The 21,106-nt window shown below is 45.5% G+C and overlaps 1 protein-coding gene across 1 annotated transcript in view; it reads right to left on the bottom strand.

The window, feature by feature from the left end:
• Nucleotides 1–3,119: 3,119 nt before the first annotated feature.
• The window catches only part of LOC129838447 (ras-related and estrogen-regulated growth inhibitor), a 50,236-nt gene continuing 32,249 nt past the window's right edge, over nucleotides 3,120–21,106 (bottom strand). The window contains exons 3-5 of the mRNA XM_055905396.1: nucleotides 9,877–9,933; nucleotides 5,657–5,730; nucleotides 3,120–4,598 (exon numbers count right to left, since the gene is read on the bottom strand). Of these exons, the coding sequence (XP_055761371.1) occupies nucleotides 4,188–4,598; nucleotides 5,657–5,730; nucleotides 9,877–9,933 (542 nt within the window). The 3' untranslated portion in view covers nucleotides 3,120–4,187. The remainder of the gene's footprint in view (nucleotides 4,599–5,656; nucleotides 5,731–9,876; nucleotides 9,934–21,106) is intronic.

Here is a 21,106-nt window from a genome sequence, read left to right as displayed (position 1 = left end):
CAGTACTTTAAAAATATTATCTTCTTTTCTTCTGGTTTCCAGTGGTTTGCAGAATAGGATGTCTTCCTTAATTGTCCCCCCATAAACGTAACGGACATATACCAGGAGCTGTGTCAGGCTCGCCACGTCTGTTGACTCATCCAGCTATAACGCTTAGAATTCACTGGCTTGTATGCGAAGCAGTAATTGTTTCAAAACATCTCCTGCCATGTCACGGATGCATCGTGAAACAGTGATGTTTGATGAAGACATTGTCTGTATCGTTTTTTGGCCTTTCACCCAGCATTGCCCCAGCCATATGCGCGGCAGCAGGAAGAATTAAGTCCTCCGCAATAGTATGGAGCTTGCCTGTCCTAGCCACTCGGTAGCCAACCATATAAGACACTTCTAGCCCTTTTATACATGTCTTACTACTCAAAAGTCATCTTAATTCTCGCTCAAAAAACTCCTGTGGCTTATTTTTCAAATTGGCATGTTTTGTTTCTAAATGTCTGCGCAAGAGTGAAGGTTTCATCGAGTTGTGAGGTAGTACTTTGCATATATAACACACTGTGGCTGAGGAAAGGCACTACTCCCAATATAAGTGAACCACAAATCAATGTAGTTCTCATCATATTTGCGTCTCTTCAATGGTCCAATGTCCCTGTCTGTTGTTCGGTGCTTTCCCGGGTAAAGGGGCAGTAGCTCTTCGTCCGCATCAGATTCAAAACTGTCAGTGTCCATGCTAGCTGGGCTAACAACAAATTAAGAATTACTGATGATAGCATTGGATGTGCTCGTGGAAGCAGAACAACTTGTATCGTCGACAGGTACAGGTGTAGTACTGCTGGTAGTAGCAGTACTGCCAGTTGAGCTGGTATATGTCTCTATGGAAGCGGGCCTTACTTTTTTAACCATTTATCCATTTTCTAGCAAATGGAATGAGCAGCAGCTACGTTTGGCTACACATGGACTGTTAGTGGATTACTGCGAGAGAGTAACTGCTAATCGGACAATACACAGCTGTACATTTCGATGAAACATGGTGAAAACCCAAAATTGCCCTCCCTGGAAGCCTGTGTTTCAGACATAATGGATGGCGGCAAATGTTTTACTTTTAAACTCGGACAAAACAGAGATGCTAGTTCTAGGTCCCAAGAAACAAAAAGATCTTCTGTTGGATCTGACAATCTTGATGGTTGTGCAGTTGTCTCAAAGGAAACTGTGAAGGACCTCGGCGTTACTCTGAACCCTGATCTCTCTTTTGACGAACATATCAAGACTGTTTCAAGGACAACTTTTTTCCATCTACGTAACATTGCAAAAATCTGAAACTTTCTGTCCAAAAATGATGCAGAAAAATGTATCCATGCTTTTGTCACGTCTAGATTGGACTACTGCAATGGTCTACTTTCCGGCTACCCGGATAAAGCACAAAATAAACTTCAGTTAGTGCTAAACACGGCTGCTAGAATCTTGACTAGAACCCCAAAATGTTATCATATTACTCCAGTGCTAGCCTCTCTACACTGGCTTCCTGTTAAGGCTTGGGCTGATTTCAAGGTTTTACTGCTAACCTACAAAGCATTACATGGGCTTGCTCCTATCTATCTTTCCGATTTGGTCCTGCCGTACATACCTACACGCTCACTATGGTCACAAGACACAGGCCTTATTGTCCCTAGAATTTCTAAGCAAACAGCTGGAGGCAGGGCTTTCTCCTATAGAGCTCAATTTTTATGGAATGGTCTGTCTATCCATGTGAGAGACACAGACTCGTTCTCGGCCTTTAAGTCTTTATTGAAGACTTATCTCTTCAGTAGGTCCTATGATTGAGTGTAGTCTGGCCCAGGAGTGTGAAGGTGAACGGAAAGGCACTGGAGCGACGAACCACCCTTGCTGTCTCTGCCTGGCCGGTTCCCCTCTCTCCACTGGGATTCTCTGCCTCTAACCCTATTACAGGGGCCTAGTCACTGGCTTACTGGTGCTCTTCCATGCCGTCTCTAGGAGGGGTGCGTCACTTGAGTGGGTTGAGTCTCTGACGTGATCTTCCTGTCTGGGTTGGCGCCACCCTCGGGTTCATGCCGTGGGGAAGATCTTCGTGGGCTATACTCGGCCTTGTCTCAGGATGGTAAGTTGGTGGTTGAAGTTATCCCTCTAGTGGTGTGGAGGCTGTGCTTTGGCAAAGTGGGTGAGGTTATATCCTGCCTGGTTGGCCCTGTCCGGGGGTATAGTCGGACAGGGCCACAGTGTCTCCCAACCCCTCCTGTCTCAGCCTCCAGGAATTATGCTGCAATAGTTTATGTGTCGGGGGGCTAGGGTCAGTCTGTTATATCTGGATTATTTCTCCTGTCTTATCCGGTGTCAATGGTGAATTTAACTATTCTTTCTCTATCTCTTTCTGTCTCTCTCTTTCTCTTCTCTCGGAGTACCTGAGCTCTAGGACCATGCCTCAGGACTACCTGGCCTGATGACTCCTTGCTGTCCCCAGTCCACCTGGTCGTGCTGCTGATCCAGTTTCAACTGTTCTGACTGTGGCTATGGAACCCTGACTTGTTCACCGGACGTGCTACCTTGTCCCGGACCTGCTGTTTTTGACTCTCTCTCTCTACCGCACCTCCTGTCTAACTCTGAATGATCGGGTATGAAAAGCCAACTGACATTTACTCCTGAGGTGCTGACATGTTGCACCCTCTACAACCCCTGTGATTATTATTATTTGACCCTGCTGGTCATCTATGAACGTTTGAACATCTTGACCATGTACTGTTATAATCTCCACCCGGCACAGCCAGAAGAGGACTGGCCACCCCTCAGAGCCTGGTTCCTCTTTAGGTTTCTTCCTAGGTTCCTGCCTTTCTAGGGAGTTTTTCCTAGCCACCGTGCTTCTACTTCTGCATTGCTTGCTGTTTGGGGTTTTAGGCTGGGTTTCTGTATAGCACTTTGTGACATCGGCTAATGTAAGAAGGGCTTAATAAATAAATTGGATTGATTGATCAATGTGATTGACTGTTAATTATTTCACTAGGCTACCTGTATTTAACATTGTGTTGTTATTTCGCTGAACACTAGATGGTTTAATTAGATTTTTGGTAGTGAAACGAGGCTACTCAGGCGAGAAAAAAAAACTCATCCAAATGTGCATGTATCTAATGTTTAATTACAATTGCACAGAAAATTTGTCAATTTTATCCCCATTCTCAAAACTCAGAGACAGGTCGGGTACATTGGAGAAGAAAGAAACAGCATTTGGTTAAAATACAGGAGACATGTCCACTATTTTGTTTGCCTCTGGGTTATGTACTGTACACTCCTTTGAGACCAATGATAAAGGCAATATTATACATAGTTTACAATTTTAAAGGTACATTTTCCCAACACTGGTCCTTGTGTACAGTACACGTTTTTGTTGTAGCCCTGGACTAAAGCACCTCATTCAACTCATTGAGAGCTTGATGATTAGTTGACAAGTTGATTCAGATGTGCTTGTCTAGGTTTACAATAAACATGTGTACTGTTGGGAGTACTGGAGGACCAGGGTTGGGAAACACTGGCCTAGATCATATCAAAACATTATCCCACAAACAAGCTACAGGGAGAGGAAACTACAACTCGTATGTCCATCATTTCTGATAAACAAAGGGTGGGTTCATGGCGGACATTATTTTGTATATTTTGTTTAAAGTTGGTGGAGATATGGATACAAAACTGGGGTATTCACCATGCCGCTCAAGAAGGAAGAGTGAATTTCAGAGAATTGGGACTTCTGAATAATGGACTCTACCCTCTTCCTTGGCAGCATACAGAAATGTCCTAGTTGGCTATGAAACAAAAGCATCTTCACCTCCCTCAGGGACAAAGTAGTTCCCATCATGTGATTATTATGTTCCCCTTTGTGTTTCTGACCTTAGTTGTGGAGCATGGTCAAAGAGCGAGTAATAATAGCCAACAGCTTTCCCCATTAGAATCGGTGTTGAATGGAGAGCGATTTTCAACACACTCGTATCAATGTAAATCTTCATTGATTGTGCATTGATACTAAGTATGAAGAGGTTCGCTGTTCATTCATAATTTAATATTCCTGCTCCTTAGCAGCTTGGATGGCTGTAGGATATATTTCCACACATCTAAACCCTTGAAATCAGTCACTTTGTTTTTTAGTTCGTCTTGAATTTATCCTCTTTGTGAAGTGTGCTCAGGGGCTCCCCCTAGCTGCTGATCTTGGTCAGCATCTTGTTGATGGCCTGCTTGACGTGGGTGGTGGAGCTACGACGCCTGGCCTTGCCCTGGACCGCCTTGCGGCGCCTCAACTCGCGACACAGCTCATGGAATGCTTCCGTCACCATGCCGCCTTCGTCGGCGCATGCCGAGCACTCGTAGAAGGCGCACGCCATTTCGGCGGCCAGCCGCTCGCCTTCCTCTGTGCCCACCTGTCGGGCATGGTCTAGGTCGGCCTTGTTGCCCACCAAAACCAACGGGACATTCTTGGGTTTCTTGACTTCCTCTAGGAGGCCCCGCAAAGGAGCCACTTCGTCGAAGCTGCCCCTGTCAGTGATGTCATAGACGATGACGAAGCCGTCGCCCCAGCGCATGTGGCTCTCCTTCTGCTGTGTGTCCTCCTGAGGTAAAGATACAGGAGGGAAGGATCTTTTTAGTGACAATCTTTTGGCAACTAGCTAGCTTATTAGAATACTGTTGACATTTGATGTTGACCAATAGGCCCACTTGTTGTCTGGCATATCCACAAAGCAAAGAAATTATAGCTCTATGCGGGCCTTCATTGAACAAGTGATGGACAATTGAGGCATCTGAACTGAACAGAGCTTTTTATTTAAAAAACTTCCACTAAGTTTTCAGCTGCAAATGATTGACTGCACATGTTTCGAATGAATTCAAATGCTTTATTTCTCCTTTCTCAACACAATAGTTGTTAAATCCACCAAGTTTTGAACAATCGGCTACCCTTCCGAACTGGGTGCAAATTTCAGCAGCTGCTCCTGATTTCATCAAGTCGGAACAGCCAGTCCTGTAACGAAACTTACTGGTCGTGTGAGGGGAAAAAATGAAGTCTTAAACTTGCGCAAGCAGGAGCCCGAGATATTCTTGACCTCCAACCGTTATTGGCAATAATAACACTGTTATAATAACTGTTGCATAACTCACATTAAACACAGTGATACTTGACATCTAGATAACTGACTGACTTTTGAACTTGACGAAAGACAGGTCTAACAACGCTCGGTTAGGCCCTCACCTAGACTCTCACTCCCTGCACTCTCAAAATAGAATACAATGTAATGAGAGAAGGATGACTTGGCTGGACGTGTCACGGGGAAATTAGCAGCAGGCAGAACACCTACGTACTCAAACTAACAGCAGCAGCACATTTATCTTGGGATGGAAGAGGCCTATGCTGCTGGGTTCTCTCCCAGATGGAAAGTATAATGTGTTTACCCCGACGGCTGATTAGAACAGCACAGAGCAACGCTAGCGAGGATCCGGTCTAGCTAGGACTGCTACTGAGAATACGCCCTGATAAGTCATCATTATACAGTAGGGTTGAATTGGGATTTCCAATTGACTATGAATTATTCTTATTCTATTTGCCAGTCACTGTATAAACATTTATTCTACACAAACGTCTATGTTTTCTGTGCAAAGTTGCTGAGGCTCGTACCTGTCCGGCTGTGTCAAGGATCTCCATGGTCACAACCTCATCGTCTATGGTCGCTTGATGGCGATATGTTGATTCTGGAAGGAACAAAAAGACAAAAGGGGAAACCCCATTTAGAGGATGGTAACATGTTTATGTCTATCATGCACAGTTGAGCCTACCTGGTTGTTTAGGTGGTCAATGAACCCCATTAAGTTGAATTGCCTCTGGTTCGCTTCAGGGCAGCTTTACCAAAAGGACGAGAGGTGGTCAGGTCTTACACACCTGGCTGAAAGATACAGGTGTGAATGCTGGCTATGACCCTCTTTGTTTTACCTCGATGAGGAGTCATTTACCTGAATTGCCTCTTGTAAAAGAAAACCATCTGTGTAAACTGACAAAAACTCCCTAAAAGGCACTTTAGATCTCCCTGTAGAGAGATTTCACTGCTGTCTCGACCGGAGAACGCGGCACTATTTAGCAAGCCTGTTGTGTTTGTAAATCTCATCTTTTGCTCAGTTTCAGATTGTTACTCAGTGTCTGCTCAAAACTTTTTCAAGCATGGTGGGTGACTACTATTCAAGATGGCGGGGGTCGGGAGTATAACCGTCAGTAACGCCAGAACGCTCTGTTGGGGTGTTAGCTAGCTGTGCATGTCATCATCCCCGCCTCTACCCAGGTGCCCTCTGGGACGTAAAACGCTGTGTGCGTGCGAGGGTGTCACCGAGCGCCGTGAGTGACCGCTGTGTTGATTTACTGCCTTCTATAGTTGGAGGGTAGCACCTTTCTGAGGGGCGAAGCCTGGATCTCACACGGAGTCTCACGGGACATCCCATTTCAGCTGCCACACATCCACACACGTGCAAGCGCACACCTGCACACCTGCACACACACACACACACACATACATGCAAGAACACACACACACCAACTATGTGTTTTTGTGTATTGACAGCATGGACAGGAGGGCTTGTGGATGATTTAATGGTCCAACCTACATATCTGAAGATCTTAAGGAGGGCCAACACCACAGTCATTTTCCTGGCAGCGAATAACTCATTTCCTAGCGAGAACCTGGAGCCTCTAGCTGCTGTTGCTGTTATTTTAGAATGCTGAAAGAGAACGTCTCATACCAGAATATGAAATGGAAACATCAACAGAACTGTCAATAGCAACTTCCATCAGCCCCCGTCTCAAGCTGTTTGTACTTGTTAACTACTACCACTCGTAGAAATGTTTTTCTTGCTCCGCTCACTTAACTCACTGGATTGCCAAACATCCATGATATGATTCAGCCAAGCAGCTGCTTTCCTATTTGTTTCTATCTGTGCTATTTATTACCCTAATTGTGCAATGTCATATGACCTCAATAAATGAGATTAATAGTAGATTTCCAGTAGGTAGTAGTTATATAGTAGATTCCTATCACGCGGGACTAGGTGGGTGCAGGAATCAGACGCAGAGAGAGTTCCACTGGGGTATAGTGCTCTTTACTAAGGCACACACAAAAATGAAGCCCAACAACACAGGGCGCAGAACATACAACTTGACAACCCAAAAACCACAGGGTGTCAAAGTGTAAGAAAGAAAATTACACCTCAGCCTACAATGCACACACGTAACAAACTAAAGACAATCCGGCACAAAACAAGGGCGGGTCTACCTACTAAATATAGGGAAGCTCATTAACCGAAAACAACAGAAACACAGGTGAAACTAATTAGACAAAACAAACAGACAAACGAAAAAGGGATCGGTGGCGGCTAGTAGGACGGCGACGACGACCGCCGAGCACCGCCCGAACAGGTAGGGGAGCCAACTTCGGCGGAAGTCGTGACAATTCCTCTGCCCGTTTTATTGAGGAGGGACTTGGTAAGAGTTAATTCCATGAGGTAAATAAGATATGCCACCATTGTCAAAATATTGGTGTCATGGCAACAAGCATGACAATGCTCCAGAGCCAGGAAAATGCATACACCCACATAGATTCTATGATTATGGGAAAGGGGTATGCTTATACTGTGTGTTCATGTATTTATATATTCAATTGTGTAAATTCCATCCCCAAAAATGCTTTTCCTGATGTTAGTCACTGTAGCAGCCTTTTGTAATCATATTTAATTGATCCCCCTTGCTCAGGTTAAATCCTAATCCTAACTCCTAACCTCTGCGCACGTTAAATCCTAATCCTAACTCCTAACCTCTGATAATACAGATCACAATTGAGGGAACGCGAAAAAAGAACACAAGGTTTCACCAGCGACCATCATATTCCCACAGTTGAATTATTTACCAATACGACAATGAAATGGAAAGCGCTCTGTCGTAAAACAGCTTCGTTTTGCACAAATAAGCAGATGGCGTCTCTTAGACGTCAAGAGAAAGACGTGGTAGAGATGTCCTCCAGATTTCCTCTTACTATCGTAGCATCATCAAATCCATGTGTGCGTGCAGACTGCAACTACTGTATGCAAACTAAGTGCTTCTTGAATGTCAATCGAAACAGATTGCTGTTCATTTCATTACAGGCATTTTGAGATGACAGCATGGGTGTTGATTTAATCAGAGAGCTCCATTTGAAGGGTTATACTGTATCACCATATCATGAAATGACCCATTTAGCAGACTACAAGGCACGTTATTAAAATCATGTTACTTTGCTGGACTCGAAGGATATGTATAACCTACAAAACACACACACTGGGTTCTGTTCGCAAACACATGATTCAATTGCTTCCAGACCCTGTTCTGAAACTTCATGAAATGAATCTGTCGGCGTGGTAACTCAATATTCTCCTCATCGTCCATGTTTCTTACAGAGCTGTGAGCTCTCTCTCTCTCTCTCTCTCTCTCTCTCTCTCTCTCTCTCTCTCTCTCTCTCTCTCTCTCTCTCTCTCTCTCTCTCTCTCTCTCTCTCTCTCTCTCTCTCTCTCTCTCTCTCTCTCTCTCTCTCTCTCTCTCTCTCTCTCTCTCTCTCTCTCTCTCTCTCTCACAGCACAAAGCCTTCATCTTTCATTCAACCCTTGTGTGATGATGTCAGGAAATAAGCTGTGGTGGGTACTAGGTTTATACTCCTGAATGCTGTTCGAATAACAAGCACTTGAGCCTGCACCAAAAAGAACACCACATTCAGAGGGAAAACGGGGAAACTGTCAATGGGAATCAGAGACTTGGCTTGCAGTGAGAAAAAAATTAAAAAAAATATCTGCAGGATCCAATTCCTTTTCCAGCTAATTGTTTGACAGCATGCTGTAAGCATATCTTAGACCATTGGTATTTGTAGGAGTATACTGTATGTATATATAGCATCTATAACAATGAAGTGTCTGCATGCAATGAGGCTTAATGCCTGTATCATGCTACTGCTTCCCATGCCAACAGTTGGGTCTGTGCCACTTCTAATGAGGCTGACTCTGTACATAGCATGCCATCGAACCATGAACCGGACAACCCCAATATTGTTCTAGCTTCAAGCAAAACATGCCACAATAGGCTTTTCCTGCCAATGACAGGATGTAGGCCTACTACACGAACCTCCCCTTGCACGGTCGCTGTGGTCAGTTAGCCTAAATATGAACCTGATTAGCCTGTGGCTACTATCAAACGCTACCGTCTACAGATCTAGAGTGTAAATCTTCTGTAGCCTTCCTGCAGTGAGTGAATAGATTAGCACTTACATTCCACACACTGCACTGGGCACACCTTGACTTAGTCATAGTCAAACACATTTCTCTGGAAAAGTGTAAAACCGACAACTGGCGTGAATGAATGGTGCTTGGCCCTTAAACCTTAAACTTGAGGCATCGCCTCTCTCCCTGTCTCATAATCACATAGCATTCAGAGCATGTTCAATCCCCGACCAGGCTAGGGTTTTGATGTGGTTTTGCTTTAAACAGAAACCAGAGAGGTCAGGCCTAACTTAAAAGGCATATTGTCAGGAAATGAATCTGTATGATGTGTGGAGGAGCTATGGGGGAAATATGTTACCCCTTGGGGAGTGATTATTATTATTATTATTTCGGTTGCTATCTTGATATGATAAATCGCAGAGATAGAAGGCTTTGACCAACGCAGCACAGCCATCTTTGGATCAAAACAGCCTTTGAGGTCAGATAAAGTCTTGGATACCCAAAATCATAGGGAAAGTGCTTTACTGGCTGCACGGAACAGACTAAGACTAGTGTTGTGCAGGTTATTTTTCAATGCTGCCTAGGACAGCAGGATGAGCAGGTTGGATGTCTTACCAAGCGTTGGGTCATACTCCCAGATGAAACGTCTGGTCAGGAACCTCACCACTAGAGCTGTAGAGAGAGGGATAGATGGGAGGGAGAGAGAGAGAGAGAGATTAACATACTGTGCTGTAATCTAATTCATTCAATTAACTTAAATATAGAGCAAGCAAAAACATGAAGATAGGATTATGTCTTGACAGACAGAGATAATCAGTTTGGGTGGGATGGAACACTCTCCCCACTCAGTGTCAGATGCACAGAGTGCTCATCTCATTACGCAACAATTTCTTCAGTTCAGAGGAACAACAACCTCGCTCTGATATGCACATCTAATCAGAGCCACTTACAAGCAGGAATATATTAGAGACAGATGATTGCAGGCCTGAAAGGGACCATGTGCATACAGATACAGCAGCATGTCATCTGAATACAAATATGTAATAGCTGTCTGAATTGTTTTACATCCTCAAATACAGTGTGTTTCAGAGACTCAGCCTGCTAGACCAAACATCTCTTCCCCAGATATCATTCACCCCTATCTTTTCATATAGAGTCACTTTGTGTCTTTGTTGTCATAATTGTGAAAAGCCATTTTATCCAATGATAGTCATTCCCATAGAAATGGAATAGAACACTACACTCTAAAAAATGCTGGGTTGTTTGGATGTCCCGACTGCTGGGTTGCAGGCATTAGAACACTTTGTTGGGTTGTTTTCTTTAATAACTGATGGGTTATTGATGCTGGGTTATTGAGATATGACCCAGTGGGTCAGATCAGAAGACTGGAGGGGTGGCTTAGTAGGGGCGTGTTTTTCAGAGAATTATTTCTGGCCACCCGTGAGAGTAAATGTGAATCTGTTCTGTTGTATTGTTATCACATGTTAAGGTTGAACACTGATACCTTTGTGGCTTAAATGAGGAGTGTGTTTGAGTTCCTAAAGAGCCTATGCATTTCCCAATGTTGGGATAAGACATATCCTGATATTGCATCTCAATATTGTGATGTGTAAATAATAATGTTGTGAAATGTATATTAGAATGTGTAATGTGCAAAAATATTCAAGATTTGTTTTGTATTTTCAGTGTACAAATTTAACATGAAAAGGAATTACATTTGCTCTCACGGGTGTCCAAAAATAACTATGAAAGCCACGCCCCTAATAGGCCATGCCTCCTGAATATGACCTATGGATTACATTAAAAAAATACCTAGCTGCTTGGTAAAAATAACCCAGCGTGTGTTTTGTCCAATATTTACCCAGCGCTGAGTTACCAAATAACCCAGCATTTTTTAGAGTGTAGAACGGTAACGCTATCGTCATTCTGAAGGTAGAGTCCCAGTGTCACGCCCTGGCCTTAGTATTATTTGTTTTATTTATTATTTTAGTTAGGTCAGGGTGTGACATGGGGTATGTGTGTATTTTGGGGTATTATATGGTAGAGGGGGTGTTTGTTGTAGTTTATGGTTTTGTGTTGAGTGTATGTGTCTAGCTGTGTCTATGTTGGGTGTAGTTCTAGGAAAGTCTATGGTGGCCGGAATGGGTTCTCAATTAGAGACAGCTGATTTCGGTTGTCTCTAATTGGGAGCCATATTTAAGGCTGCCATAGGCTTTAGCTGTTTGTGGGTCATTGTTTGTGTATATGTATAGTTCGACGTAAGTAGTTTGTGTGTGCACTTACGTTTGAAGTTTTCACGATCGTTTGTTGTTTTTCGTTAGTGTTATAATAGTGTGTCGTGTTCATCTTCGTCGTTGTTATTATAAAGAAGATGTATTCAAAGCATGTTGCGCCTTGGTCCTCTCGTTCATGTCAACACGAACGTGACAGAATGACCCACCAATACCGGATCAAGCAACATGACCAGCGGCAACAGGAGCAGCACAAAGAGGAATGGAAATGGGAGCGTAATCTGGACTACACTACATGGGAGGAGATCGACAGGTGGGCGATCGACCCAGGGCGAGTGCCGGAGCCAGCCTGGGATTCTCTGGCGCAGTGTGAGGAGGGATACCGGCGAATGGAGGCAGCACGACGACGCGGTAGGAAGCCTGTGAGTCAGCCCAAAAAATTTCCTGGGGGGGGGCTAAGAGGTAGTGGGCCGAGGGCAGGTAGGAGACCTGCGCCCACTTCCCAGGCTAACCGTGGAGAGCGGGAGTACGGGCGGACACCGTGTTACGCAGTAGAGCACACGGTGTCTCCTGTACGTGTTCATAGCCCGGTGCGGGTTATTCCACCTTCCCGCACTGGTAGGGCTAGATTGGGCATTGAGCCAGGTGCCATGATACCGGCTCAACGCGTCTGGTCTCCAGTGCGTCTCCTCGGGCCGGTATACATGGCACCAGCCTTACGCATGGTGTCCCCGGTTCGCCTACATAGCCCGGTGCGGGTTATTCCACCTTCCCGCACTGGTCGGGCGACGGGGAGCATTCAACCAGGTAAGGTTGGGCAGGCTCGATGTTCGAGGGAACCAGTACGCCTGCACGGTCCGGTATTTCCGGCGCCACCTTCCCGCCCCAGTTCAGTTCCACCAGTGCCTACACCACGTAACAGGCTTCCAGTGTGTCTCCAGAGCCCTGTTCCTCCTCCACGCACTCGTCCTATGGTGCGTGTCTCCAGCCCGGTACCACCAATTCCGGCACCACGCACTAAGCCTCTTGTGCGTCTCCAGAGTCCTGTGCTTCCTGTTGCTGCTCCCTGCATTAGCCCTGAGATGCGTGTCCCCAGTCCGGTACCACCAGTTCCGGCCCCACGCACTAGGCCTAATGTGCGTCCCCAGGGTCCAGTATGCCCTGTTCCTTCTCCCCGCACTAGCCTGAAAGTGCGTGCCTTTAGCCCGGTGCCTCCAGTTCCGGCACCACGCACCAGGCCTACAGTGCGCCTCATCCGGCCAGAGCCATCCGTCTCCCCAGCGCCGTCTGAGCCATCCGTCTCCCCAGCGCCGTCTGAGCCATCCGTCTCCCCAGCGCCGTCTGAGCCATCCGTCTCCCCAGCGCCATCTGAGCCATCCGTCTGCCCAGTGCCGTCTGAGCCATCCGTCTGTCCAGAGCCATTAGAGCCGCCCGTCTGTCCCGAGCCGTCAGAGCCATTAGTCAGTCAGGAGCCGCTAGAGCCATTCGTCAGTCAGGATCTGCCAGAGCAGCCAACCAGACAGGATCTGCCAGAGCCGCCAACCAGACAGGATCTGCCAGAGCCGCCAACCAGACAGGATCTGCCAGAGCCGCCAACCAGACAGGATCTGCCAGAGCCGCCAACCAGACAGGATCTGCCAGAGCCGCCAACCAGACAGGATCTGCCAGAGCCGCCAACCAGACAGGATCTGCCAGAGCCGCCAACCAGACAGGATCTGCCAGAGCTGTCAGCCAGCCATGAGCGTCCAGATCCGTCTGCCAGCCATGAGCGTCCGGATCCGTCAGCTAGCCATGAGCAGCCAGATCTGTCAGCCAGCCATGAGCCGTCCAACCAGGATCCGCCGGAGCCGTCATCCAGCCAGGATCTGCCCATTATCCTGGTGCTGCCCCTTATCCTGGTGCTGCCCCTTATCCTGGTGCTGCCCCTTATCCTGGTGCTGCCCCTTATCCCGGTGCTGGCCCTTATCCCGGTGCTGGCCCTTATCCCGGTGCTGCCCCTTATCCCGGTGCTGCCCCTTATGACTATGGTGGGGTGGGGACCACGACCAGTGCCGGAGCCGCCGCCGTGGAAGGAAGCCCACCCAGACCCTCCCCTAGACTATGTGTTGGTGCGTCCGGAGTTCGCGCCTTAAGGGGGGGGTTATGTCACGCCCTGGCCTTAGTATTATTTGTTTTATTTATTATTTTAGTTAGGTCAGGGTGTGACATGGGGTATGTGTGTATTTTGGGGTATTATATGGTAGAGGGGGTGTTTGTTGTAGTTTATGGTTTTGTGTTGAGTGTATGTGTCTAGCTGTGTCTATGTTGGGTGTAGTTCTAGGAAAGTCTATGGTGGCCGGAATGGGTTCTCAATTAGAGACAGCTGATTTCGGTTGTCTCTAATTGGGAGCCATATTTAAGGCTGCCATAGACTTTAGCTGTTTGTGGGTCATTGTTTGTGTATATGTATAGTTCGACGTAAGTAGTTTGTGTGTGCACTTACGTTTGAAGTTTTCACGATCGTTTGTTGTTTTTCGTTAGTGTTATAATAGTGTGTCGTGTTCATCTTCGTCGTTGTTATTAAAAAGAAGATGTATTCAAAGCATGTTGCGCCTGGGTCCTCTCGTTCATGTCAACACGAACGTGACACCCAGTTTTTTTTTTTTTCACCTTTATTTAACCAGGTAGGCTAGTTGAGAACAAGTTCTCATTTGCAACTGCGACCTGGCCAAGATAAAGCATAGCAGTGTGAACAGACAACAACACAGAGTTACACATGGAGTAAACAATAGACAAGTCAATAACATGGTAGAAAAAAGAGAATCTATATACAATGTGTGCAAAAGGCATGAGTTAGGCAATAAATCGAATAATTACAATTTAGCAGATTAACACTGGAGTGATAAATCATCAGATGATCATGTGCAAGAAGAGATACTGGTGTGCAAAAGAGCAGAAAAGTAAATAAATAAAAGCAGTATGGGGGTGAGGTAGGTCAAATTGGGTGGGTAGTTTACAGATGGACTATGTACAGCTGCAGCGATCAGTTAGCTGCTCGGATAGCAGATTTTTAAAGTTGTTGAGGGAGATAAAAGTCTCCAACTTCAGAGATTTTTGCAATTCGTTCCAGTCGCAGGCAGCAGAGAACTGGAAGGAAAGGCGTCCAAATGAGGTTTTGGCTTTAGGGATGATCAGTGAGATACACCTGCTGGAGCGCGTGCTACGGGTGGGTGTAGCCATCGTGACCAGTGAACTGAGATAAGGCGGCACTTTACCTAGCATAGCCTTGTAGATGACCTGGAGCCAGTGGGTCTGACGACGAACATGTAGCGAGGGCCAGCCGACTAGGGCATACAGGTCGCAGTGGTGGGTCGTATAAGGTGCTTTAGTAACAAAACGGATGGCACTGTGATAAACTGCATCCAGTTTGCTGAGTAGAGTATTGGAAGCTATTTTGTAGATGACATCGCCGAAGTCGAGGATCGGTAGGATAGTCAGTTTTACTAGGGTAAGTTTGGCGGCGTGAGTGAAGGAGGCTTTGTTCCGGAATAGAAAGCCGACTCTAGATTTGATTTTGGATTGGAGATGTTTGATATGAGTCTGGAAGGAGAGTTTGCAGTCTAGCCAGACACCTAGGTACTTATAGATGTCCACATATTCTAGGTCGGAACCGTCCAGGGTGGTGATGCTAGTCGGGCGTGCGGGTGCAGGCAGCGAACGGTTGAAAAGCATGCATTTGGTTTTACTAGCGTTTAAGAGCAGTTGGAGGCCACGGAAGGAGTGTTGTATGGCATTGAAGCTCGTTTGGAGGTTAGATAGCACAGTGTCCAGGGAAGGGCCGGAAGTATACAGAATGGTGTCGTCAAATGTTTAAATATCCTTATGTGCCACGGGATTGGAACATTGACCTCTTGTCCTTGTAGAACTATAAGCCTATTGGCTGTAGTCGCTGTAGCCACTTCCCTGTGGTTTAGAAGAGTGTTGTCTTACAAAGGTAAAAAAACGCTTCAGAGGACGATTTCTACCTATGATTAATCCCTCTCCCCACTTCAGTTGGATAATACTTTAAATGATTGATGTTATTATGGCTGCGCCATATTTGTTCATCGTAAAAGTTAAGCCACGCCATTCCTCTCTTTATTAGGCTTCTGAAAGGCTGTTGATTGTGATCTGATACTTTAAGTGCATGTAGGGCCTTTATTTGACATTATTAAGAGAGATAAAATACGTGTTGTAGAGTGTGTTATTTATAGTGTTAACATTTGTCAGTTGATAGTCTAGTAACTCCAAGTAAATACAATAACCGGGGACACTGCAGACCTAATTGCTGTTCAATTAGGTTGAGATGTGAAGATCAAATCAAAATCAAATACATTTTTATTTGTCACACGTGCCGAATACAACCGGTGTAGACCTTTACAGTGAAATGCTTACTTACAAGCCCTTAACCAACAATGCAGTTTTAAGAAAAATACGTGTTAAGTCAAAAATGGATAAGTCAAAAATATGAAATAAAAGTAGCAAATAATTAAAGAGCAGCAGTAAAATAACAATATCGAAGCTATATACAGGGGGTACCGGTACAGAGTCAATGTGGGGAGGCACCGGTTAGTCGAGGTAATTTAGGTAATATGTACATGTAGGTAGAGTTAAAGTGACTATGCATAGATAATAAACAGAGAATAGCAGCAGCGTAAAAGGGCGGGGCGGGGGACAATGCAAATAGTCTGGGTAGCCATTTGATTAGCTGTCCAGGAGTCTTATGGCTTGGGGGTAGAAGCTGCTGAGAAGCCTTTTGGCCCTAGACTTGGCGCTCCGTTAACACTTGCCGTGCGGTAGCAGGGACAACAGTCTATGACTAGGGTGGCTTTAGGGCCTTCCTCTGACACCGCCTGGTATAGAGGTCCTGGATGGCAGGAAGCTTGGCCCCGGTGATGTACTGGGCCATACATAATATATAATAAGAGCTTGGAGATTCCATCCAATATGTTATCTATGTAATAGGTATTCAAAGCATTAAAGAAAAAAGTGTTTTCCACAAGTACATAGAGTAGTCATCCAAATAGAAAAAGAAGCCAGGCGGCCCCCGACCAGGGGGTTTTCCCACCAGGGCACAGCAATGTTTTTCCGAAGGAGCTCTATTTTGGTAGCCTCTGATACATTCTAATGCCTTGAGTATGTATACACTACCCAGCTGATTAGCCAATGACAGCCGCTAATGGAAAACACTGCTGCAAATCACAGCAAGCTTTCAAATCTGTCAACTTGATGTGCACTCAGTCAAAACAGTTAGGGATCGTTCTAAATTTACCTGGGCGGTCCAAAATAGGGGAGGGTGGCAGGTAGCCTAGCGGTTAGAGCGTTGGGCCAGCAACTGAAAGGTTGTTGGTTTGAATACCTGACCTGTCAAGGTGAAAAATCTGTCTGTGTCCTTGAGCACGGCACTTAACCCTAATTTGCTCCAGGGGCACTGTACTACTATGGCTGACCCTGTAAAACGACACATTTCATGCATCTACCCGACACATTTCATGCATCTATCTGGTGTATGTGACAATAAAACATCTTAAATTGCCAAGCTTTGTGGAGTTTTTATTTAAATTTTATTGTGTACAGGGGAGGCTAGTGTGTTTTTCCCCGTGATTTACATTAGCTCTTTTGCAGGCTTTACTATATCAATGTATTCCATCCTAGCCACATTTCCTCATTTGCTTGCATGCTCCTCCCCGATATCAAGGTGTTTTGCTATTTCCCTGATGCACTATGCTTTTCCGCACGCTAACTTGTACTATAGCACAGATCAATATAGCCTACTAGTCTGTCTAGACTGCCTTTTATCCACCATTCATAGTGATATCGGTATGTGGATCATTTGTACAGATCTGCAATAGGCTAACTAGCAATCACACCCCACATAAAAGCATTTAATCCATTTTTAATATGAATCCACAACAAATAGGAATAGCTGATAGGCAGCGGAGAGGCCAGGTGCATCAATGTGCATGAAGAACAGTGAAGACATGAGACACGGAGCTCAAAAAAGCACCCCCTATTGATCTTGTTTAGGGACAATACAATTATCATACCTAGACTAACCTACAACACCACAATGCAATGGATAATTGCATTATTGTTTTCAAGTGAGTACAAACTCCTACTCTAGGCAGCAGTGAACATGTCATTTGAGCGAATGCGCAAAACCCCTGTGATTTGAATGCTTCGTTCTATTTGGATCAGTTGTGGGTCTACTCTGGACAGTCTAGAAAGGCACAGTAACAGGCCAGTCTGGCTGTATTTTTAATTCTTCCGTTACTGAGATGCGCTGTCTGTTGCAGATCATCATTCTACCAAGTCGTCCTATAATAACGTGGCCACATATGCTCCCGTCAGGCCCAGTTGTTCAGGAAAGCGTTTAGCCTCCTCTCCAATCCGAAAGGCTTATTCCTCGCACACCTAGAATCTAACACTTCAATATAGCCTAAATATTTGTCATTTTGCTTTTTAAGATGTATTAGCTTGTATGTGACATAATCACAACCAGTCACAATGTTTTAATGTAATTAGGCTACTTGTAAAGTCTCCTGTAGGCCAGGCATGCGCATGCTCGTCCAAATTATAATTCCAGCATCCTCAAAATGGCTTGACATTAACCAGGTTTCCTTCCAAACATTTTATGCAAGTAAAGTATGTTTTTTTTCTTCATATCATGGGAAAGAACGCATTTTATTAGGCTAGATGAAATACATTATGATGAACGTCACAGGGTGGGGAAAGTGCACGGTGACGAGGTTGATGCTCCCTTAAATAAAACATTGAGGGTCTTATTCTGTTCCTGTGTGATCACGATTTCCGTAGCCAATGTGATGAGTAAGACCTTTAAACAGGTCGACATTCACAAGGCCGCAGGGCCAGACGGATTGCCAGGACGTGTACTCCGAGCATGCGCTGACCAACTGGCAAGTGTCTTCACTGACATTTCCAATCTGTCCCTGACTGAGTCTGTAATACCAACATCTTTCAAGCAGACCACCATAGTCCCTGTGCCCAAGAAAACTAAGGTAACCTGCCTAAATGACTACCGACCAGTAGGACTCGTGTCTGTAGCCATGAAGCGCTTTGAAAGGCTGGCCATAGCTCACATCAACACCATTATCCCAGAAATCCTAGACCCACTCGAATTTGCATACCGCCCCAACAGATGCACAGATGATGCAACCTCTATTGCACTCCACACTGCCCTTCCCACCTGGACAAAAGGAACACCTATGTGAGAATGCTATTCATTGACAACAGCTCAGCATTCAACACCATAGTGCCTTCATTAAAGCTCATCATTAAGCTAAGGACCCTGGGACTAAACACCTCCCTCTGCAACTGGATCCTGGACTTCCTGACGGGCCGCTCCCAGGTGGTAAGGTGGTAACAATACATCCGCAATGCTGATCCTCAACACAGGGGCCCCTCAGGGGTGCATGCTCAGTCCCCACCTCTACTCCCTGTTCACTCATGACTGCATGGCCAGGCACGACTCCAACACCATCATCAAGATTGCCAATGACACAACAACAGTGGTAGAGAACGATGAGACAGCCTATAGGGAGGAGGTCAGAGACCTGGCCGTGTGGTGCTAGGACAACAACCTCTCCCTCAACGTGATCAAGACTTGGAAACGGTAGGCTGGCTCGGTGCTTGAGGCGCCAAAAGATTAAATTAGCTCTAGTCTTGAGCGGCCGCCATGCATGGTTGATGCATGGTTGACCAATGTGCAGAGTTCATCTTGTCAAACAAACAATGTTTTAACGACAACATTCGAGCTGACAACAACCGGGACTACTGGTCTCTACACACGGTAGGTGAATTTTGTCGTGGTTCAAATGCCGTTTACTGCAGGGCGTCTGTAAGTGCCTTTAGACCCATGGCCGAGTGACGCCAGCTCACTGTGCAGAACCGCAAACCTGGCTTGCTGCAGTCTGATTTGCCTTATCATTAAACAGGCCACACGCTCTCACTGTGCTTCCTCGGTGATACCGTTATCTATCCCCGGTAATTTAGCGTCGCGCACCACCGTGTAATTCAAATAAGACTGGGAGAAACCAGAGCTCGCTCTGTGTGGTCTGTCTGCCGGTAGCGCTACCCCCTGGAACTCTGCGGTGGGTGGCCCATGGTTTCCTTTCTCTTTTCCTTTCCCTTGCCTGGGCCTCGCTCGAGCCCTCATTAGCGTTTCAGACCAAATGGCAGGTACAGACAGGCTTTTCCCCTTGCTTTTCCATTAACCCCCCCCAAAAAGCCTAACTTGTAGGCCAGGGCACCCACCCGTGGTCCCGCCAGAACAGAGCCACAGGATTTCATAATATACTGTACATGGAGAAAGGTTACAAAGCCATGCATTATTCAGGATCTGATCTCACCCCTACCAGGCACTCAATCAGAACCCAATGCCCTCAGTTGCATAGTGGCGACGCAAAGTCTTGAAATATTGCTTGGATATGTACAGCTACTCAGGCACTCCATCCACAGTCAACAGGTTGCATTGTTGCTAGCATGATGATGTTGTTGCTGAGGCATTAAAGGGTTGTTTGTTCTGTATGTATCTGCATGCCTTGCATCACTTGCAACCCTCCCAGGTTGTGATTTATTGTGTAAGTGGCACTGCTCTTCTCTCTGTGGCTGTCTTGTGCCTGAGTGACTTCAAATGGGCCCAATGGCCTACTTGAGTCTCAGAGGGTATCGGTTTCCTCCTGTCAAGCGACAGAGCCCCTGCTTTTGAAAGGGGATAATAGAAAGGCTATTATGTTGAGGTTGACTGTCGTCGACACGCTTCTTTTAGCCCCTATAACTAAACTAGGAGTCAGTTATTTTGACCTAAGAATGATTATTTGATGTTTGTAGATAGTTAGTTACTTGAATATTAGGTTTCACTATTTGTCATTTCACGGGCATGAATTGTGAGATACTTTTGACTGACCATCTATTTTTATTCACATATTTTCACTCCATTCCAAACTAAACTGTCCTCTTATTAGTTTCATCATGTTGAAGATAGTAAACAATCAACACATTACCAGTTTGGGCGATGTGTTACAGAAAGCAATACTGAAGCTTCTGACAAAGCCTTTCTTCATTAGTGAAAGCGAAGCCACAATGTGCCACAATGTAAAACATCTACTGTATGTCCCACAAAAACTCTCAACGGTCACGTAATTGAGTGGTTCTTCACTAAATTGGGCTTTTCAAAACCTTGTTTGACTTACTTCGGTTCTGCTTGGAAGCAACACATTTTGCCACTAATGTGGTTAAAGTCAACTCAAACAGCAGCTAGAGTCACGCAGCTAGCAATTAGTCCCAGAACAAAATCAACGCAGAGCACGAGATAATTTGTCATTTTAAACAGCAGGTAGCCAGAGATGTCCAACTAGGCCACAGACACATTCTTCTTCTCTTGTTCGCCTGAAATTCCCCGGTGACCGTCTAGGTCAAAGTAATTGTGCCTTTTAGCGCTTGTGATTCCAGGTATAAAGAACAAGCAATGGAGTGTGAAGACTTGTTCGAGGTAAGATACAATATCTGATGTTAAGTGCTGTTCAAATTGAACCAGACTCAAAATGCTCAAAAGTCTTCGGATGAATTCCTAGAAA

The sequence above is a fragment of the Salvelinus fontinalis genome, chromosome 39 (assembly GCF_029448725.1).
Source record: "Salvelinus fontinalis isolate EN_2023a chromosome 39, ASM2944872v1, whole genome shotgun sequence".
Classification (NCBI taxonomy): domain Eukaryota; kingdom Metazoa; phylum Chordata; class Actinopteri; order Salmoniformes; family Salmonidae; genus Salvelinus; species Salvelinus fontinalis.
This window is presented reverse-complemented; position numbering and strand designations above follow the sequence as displayed.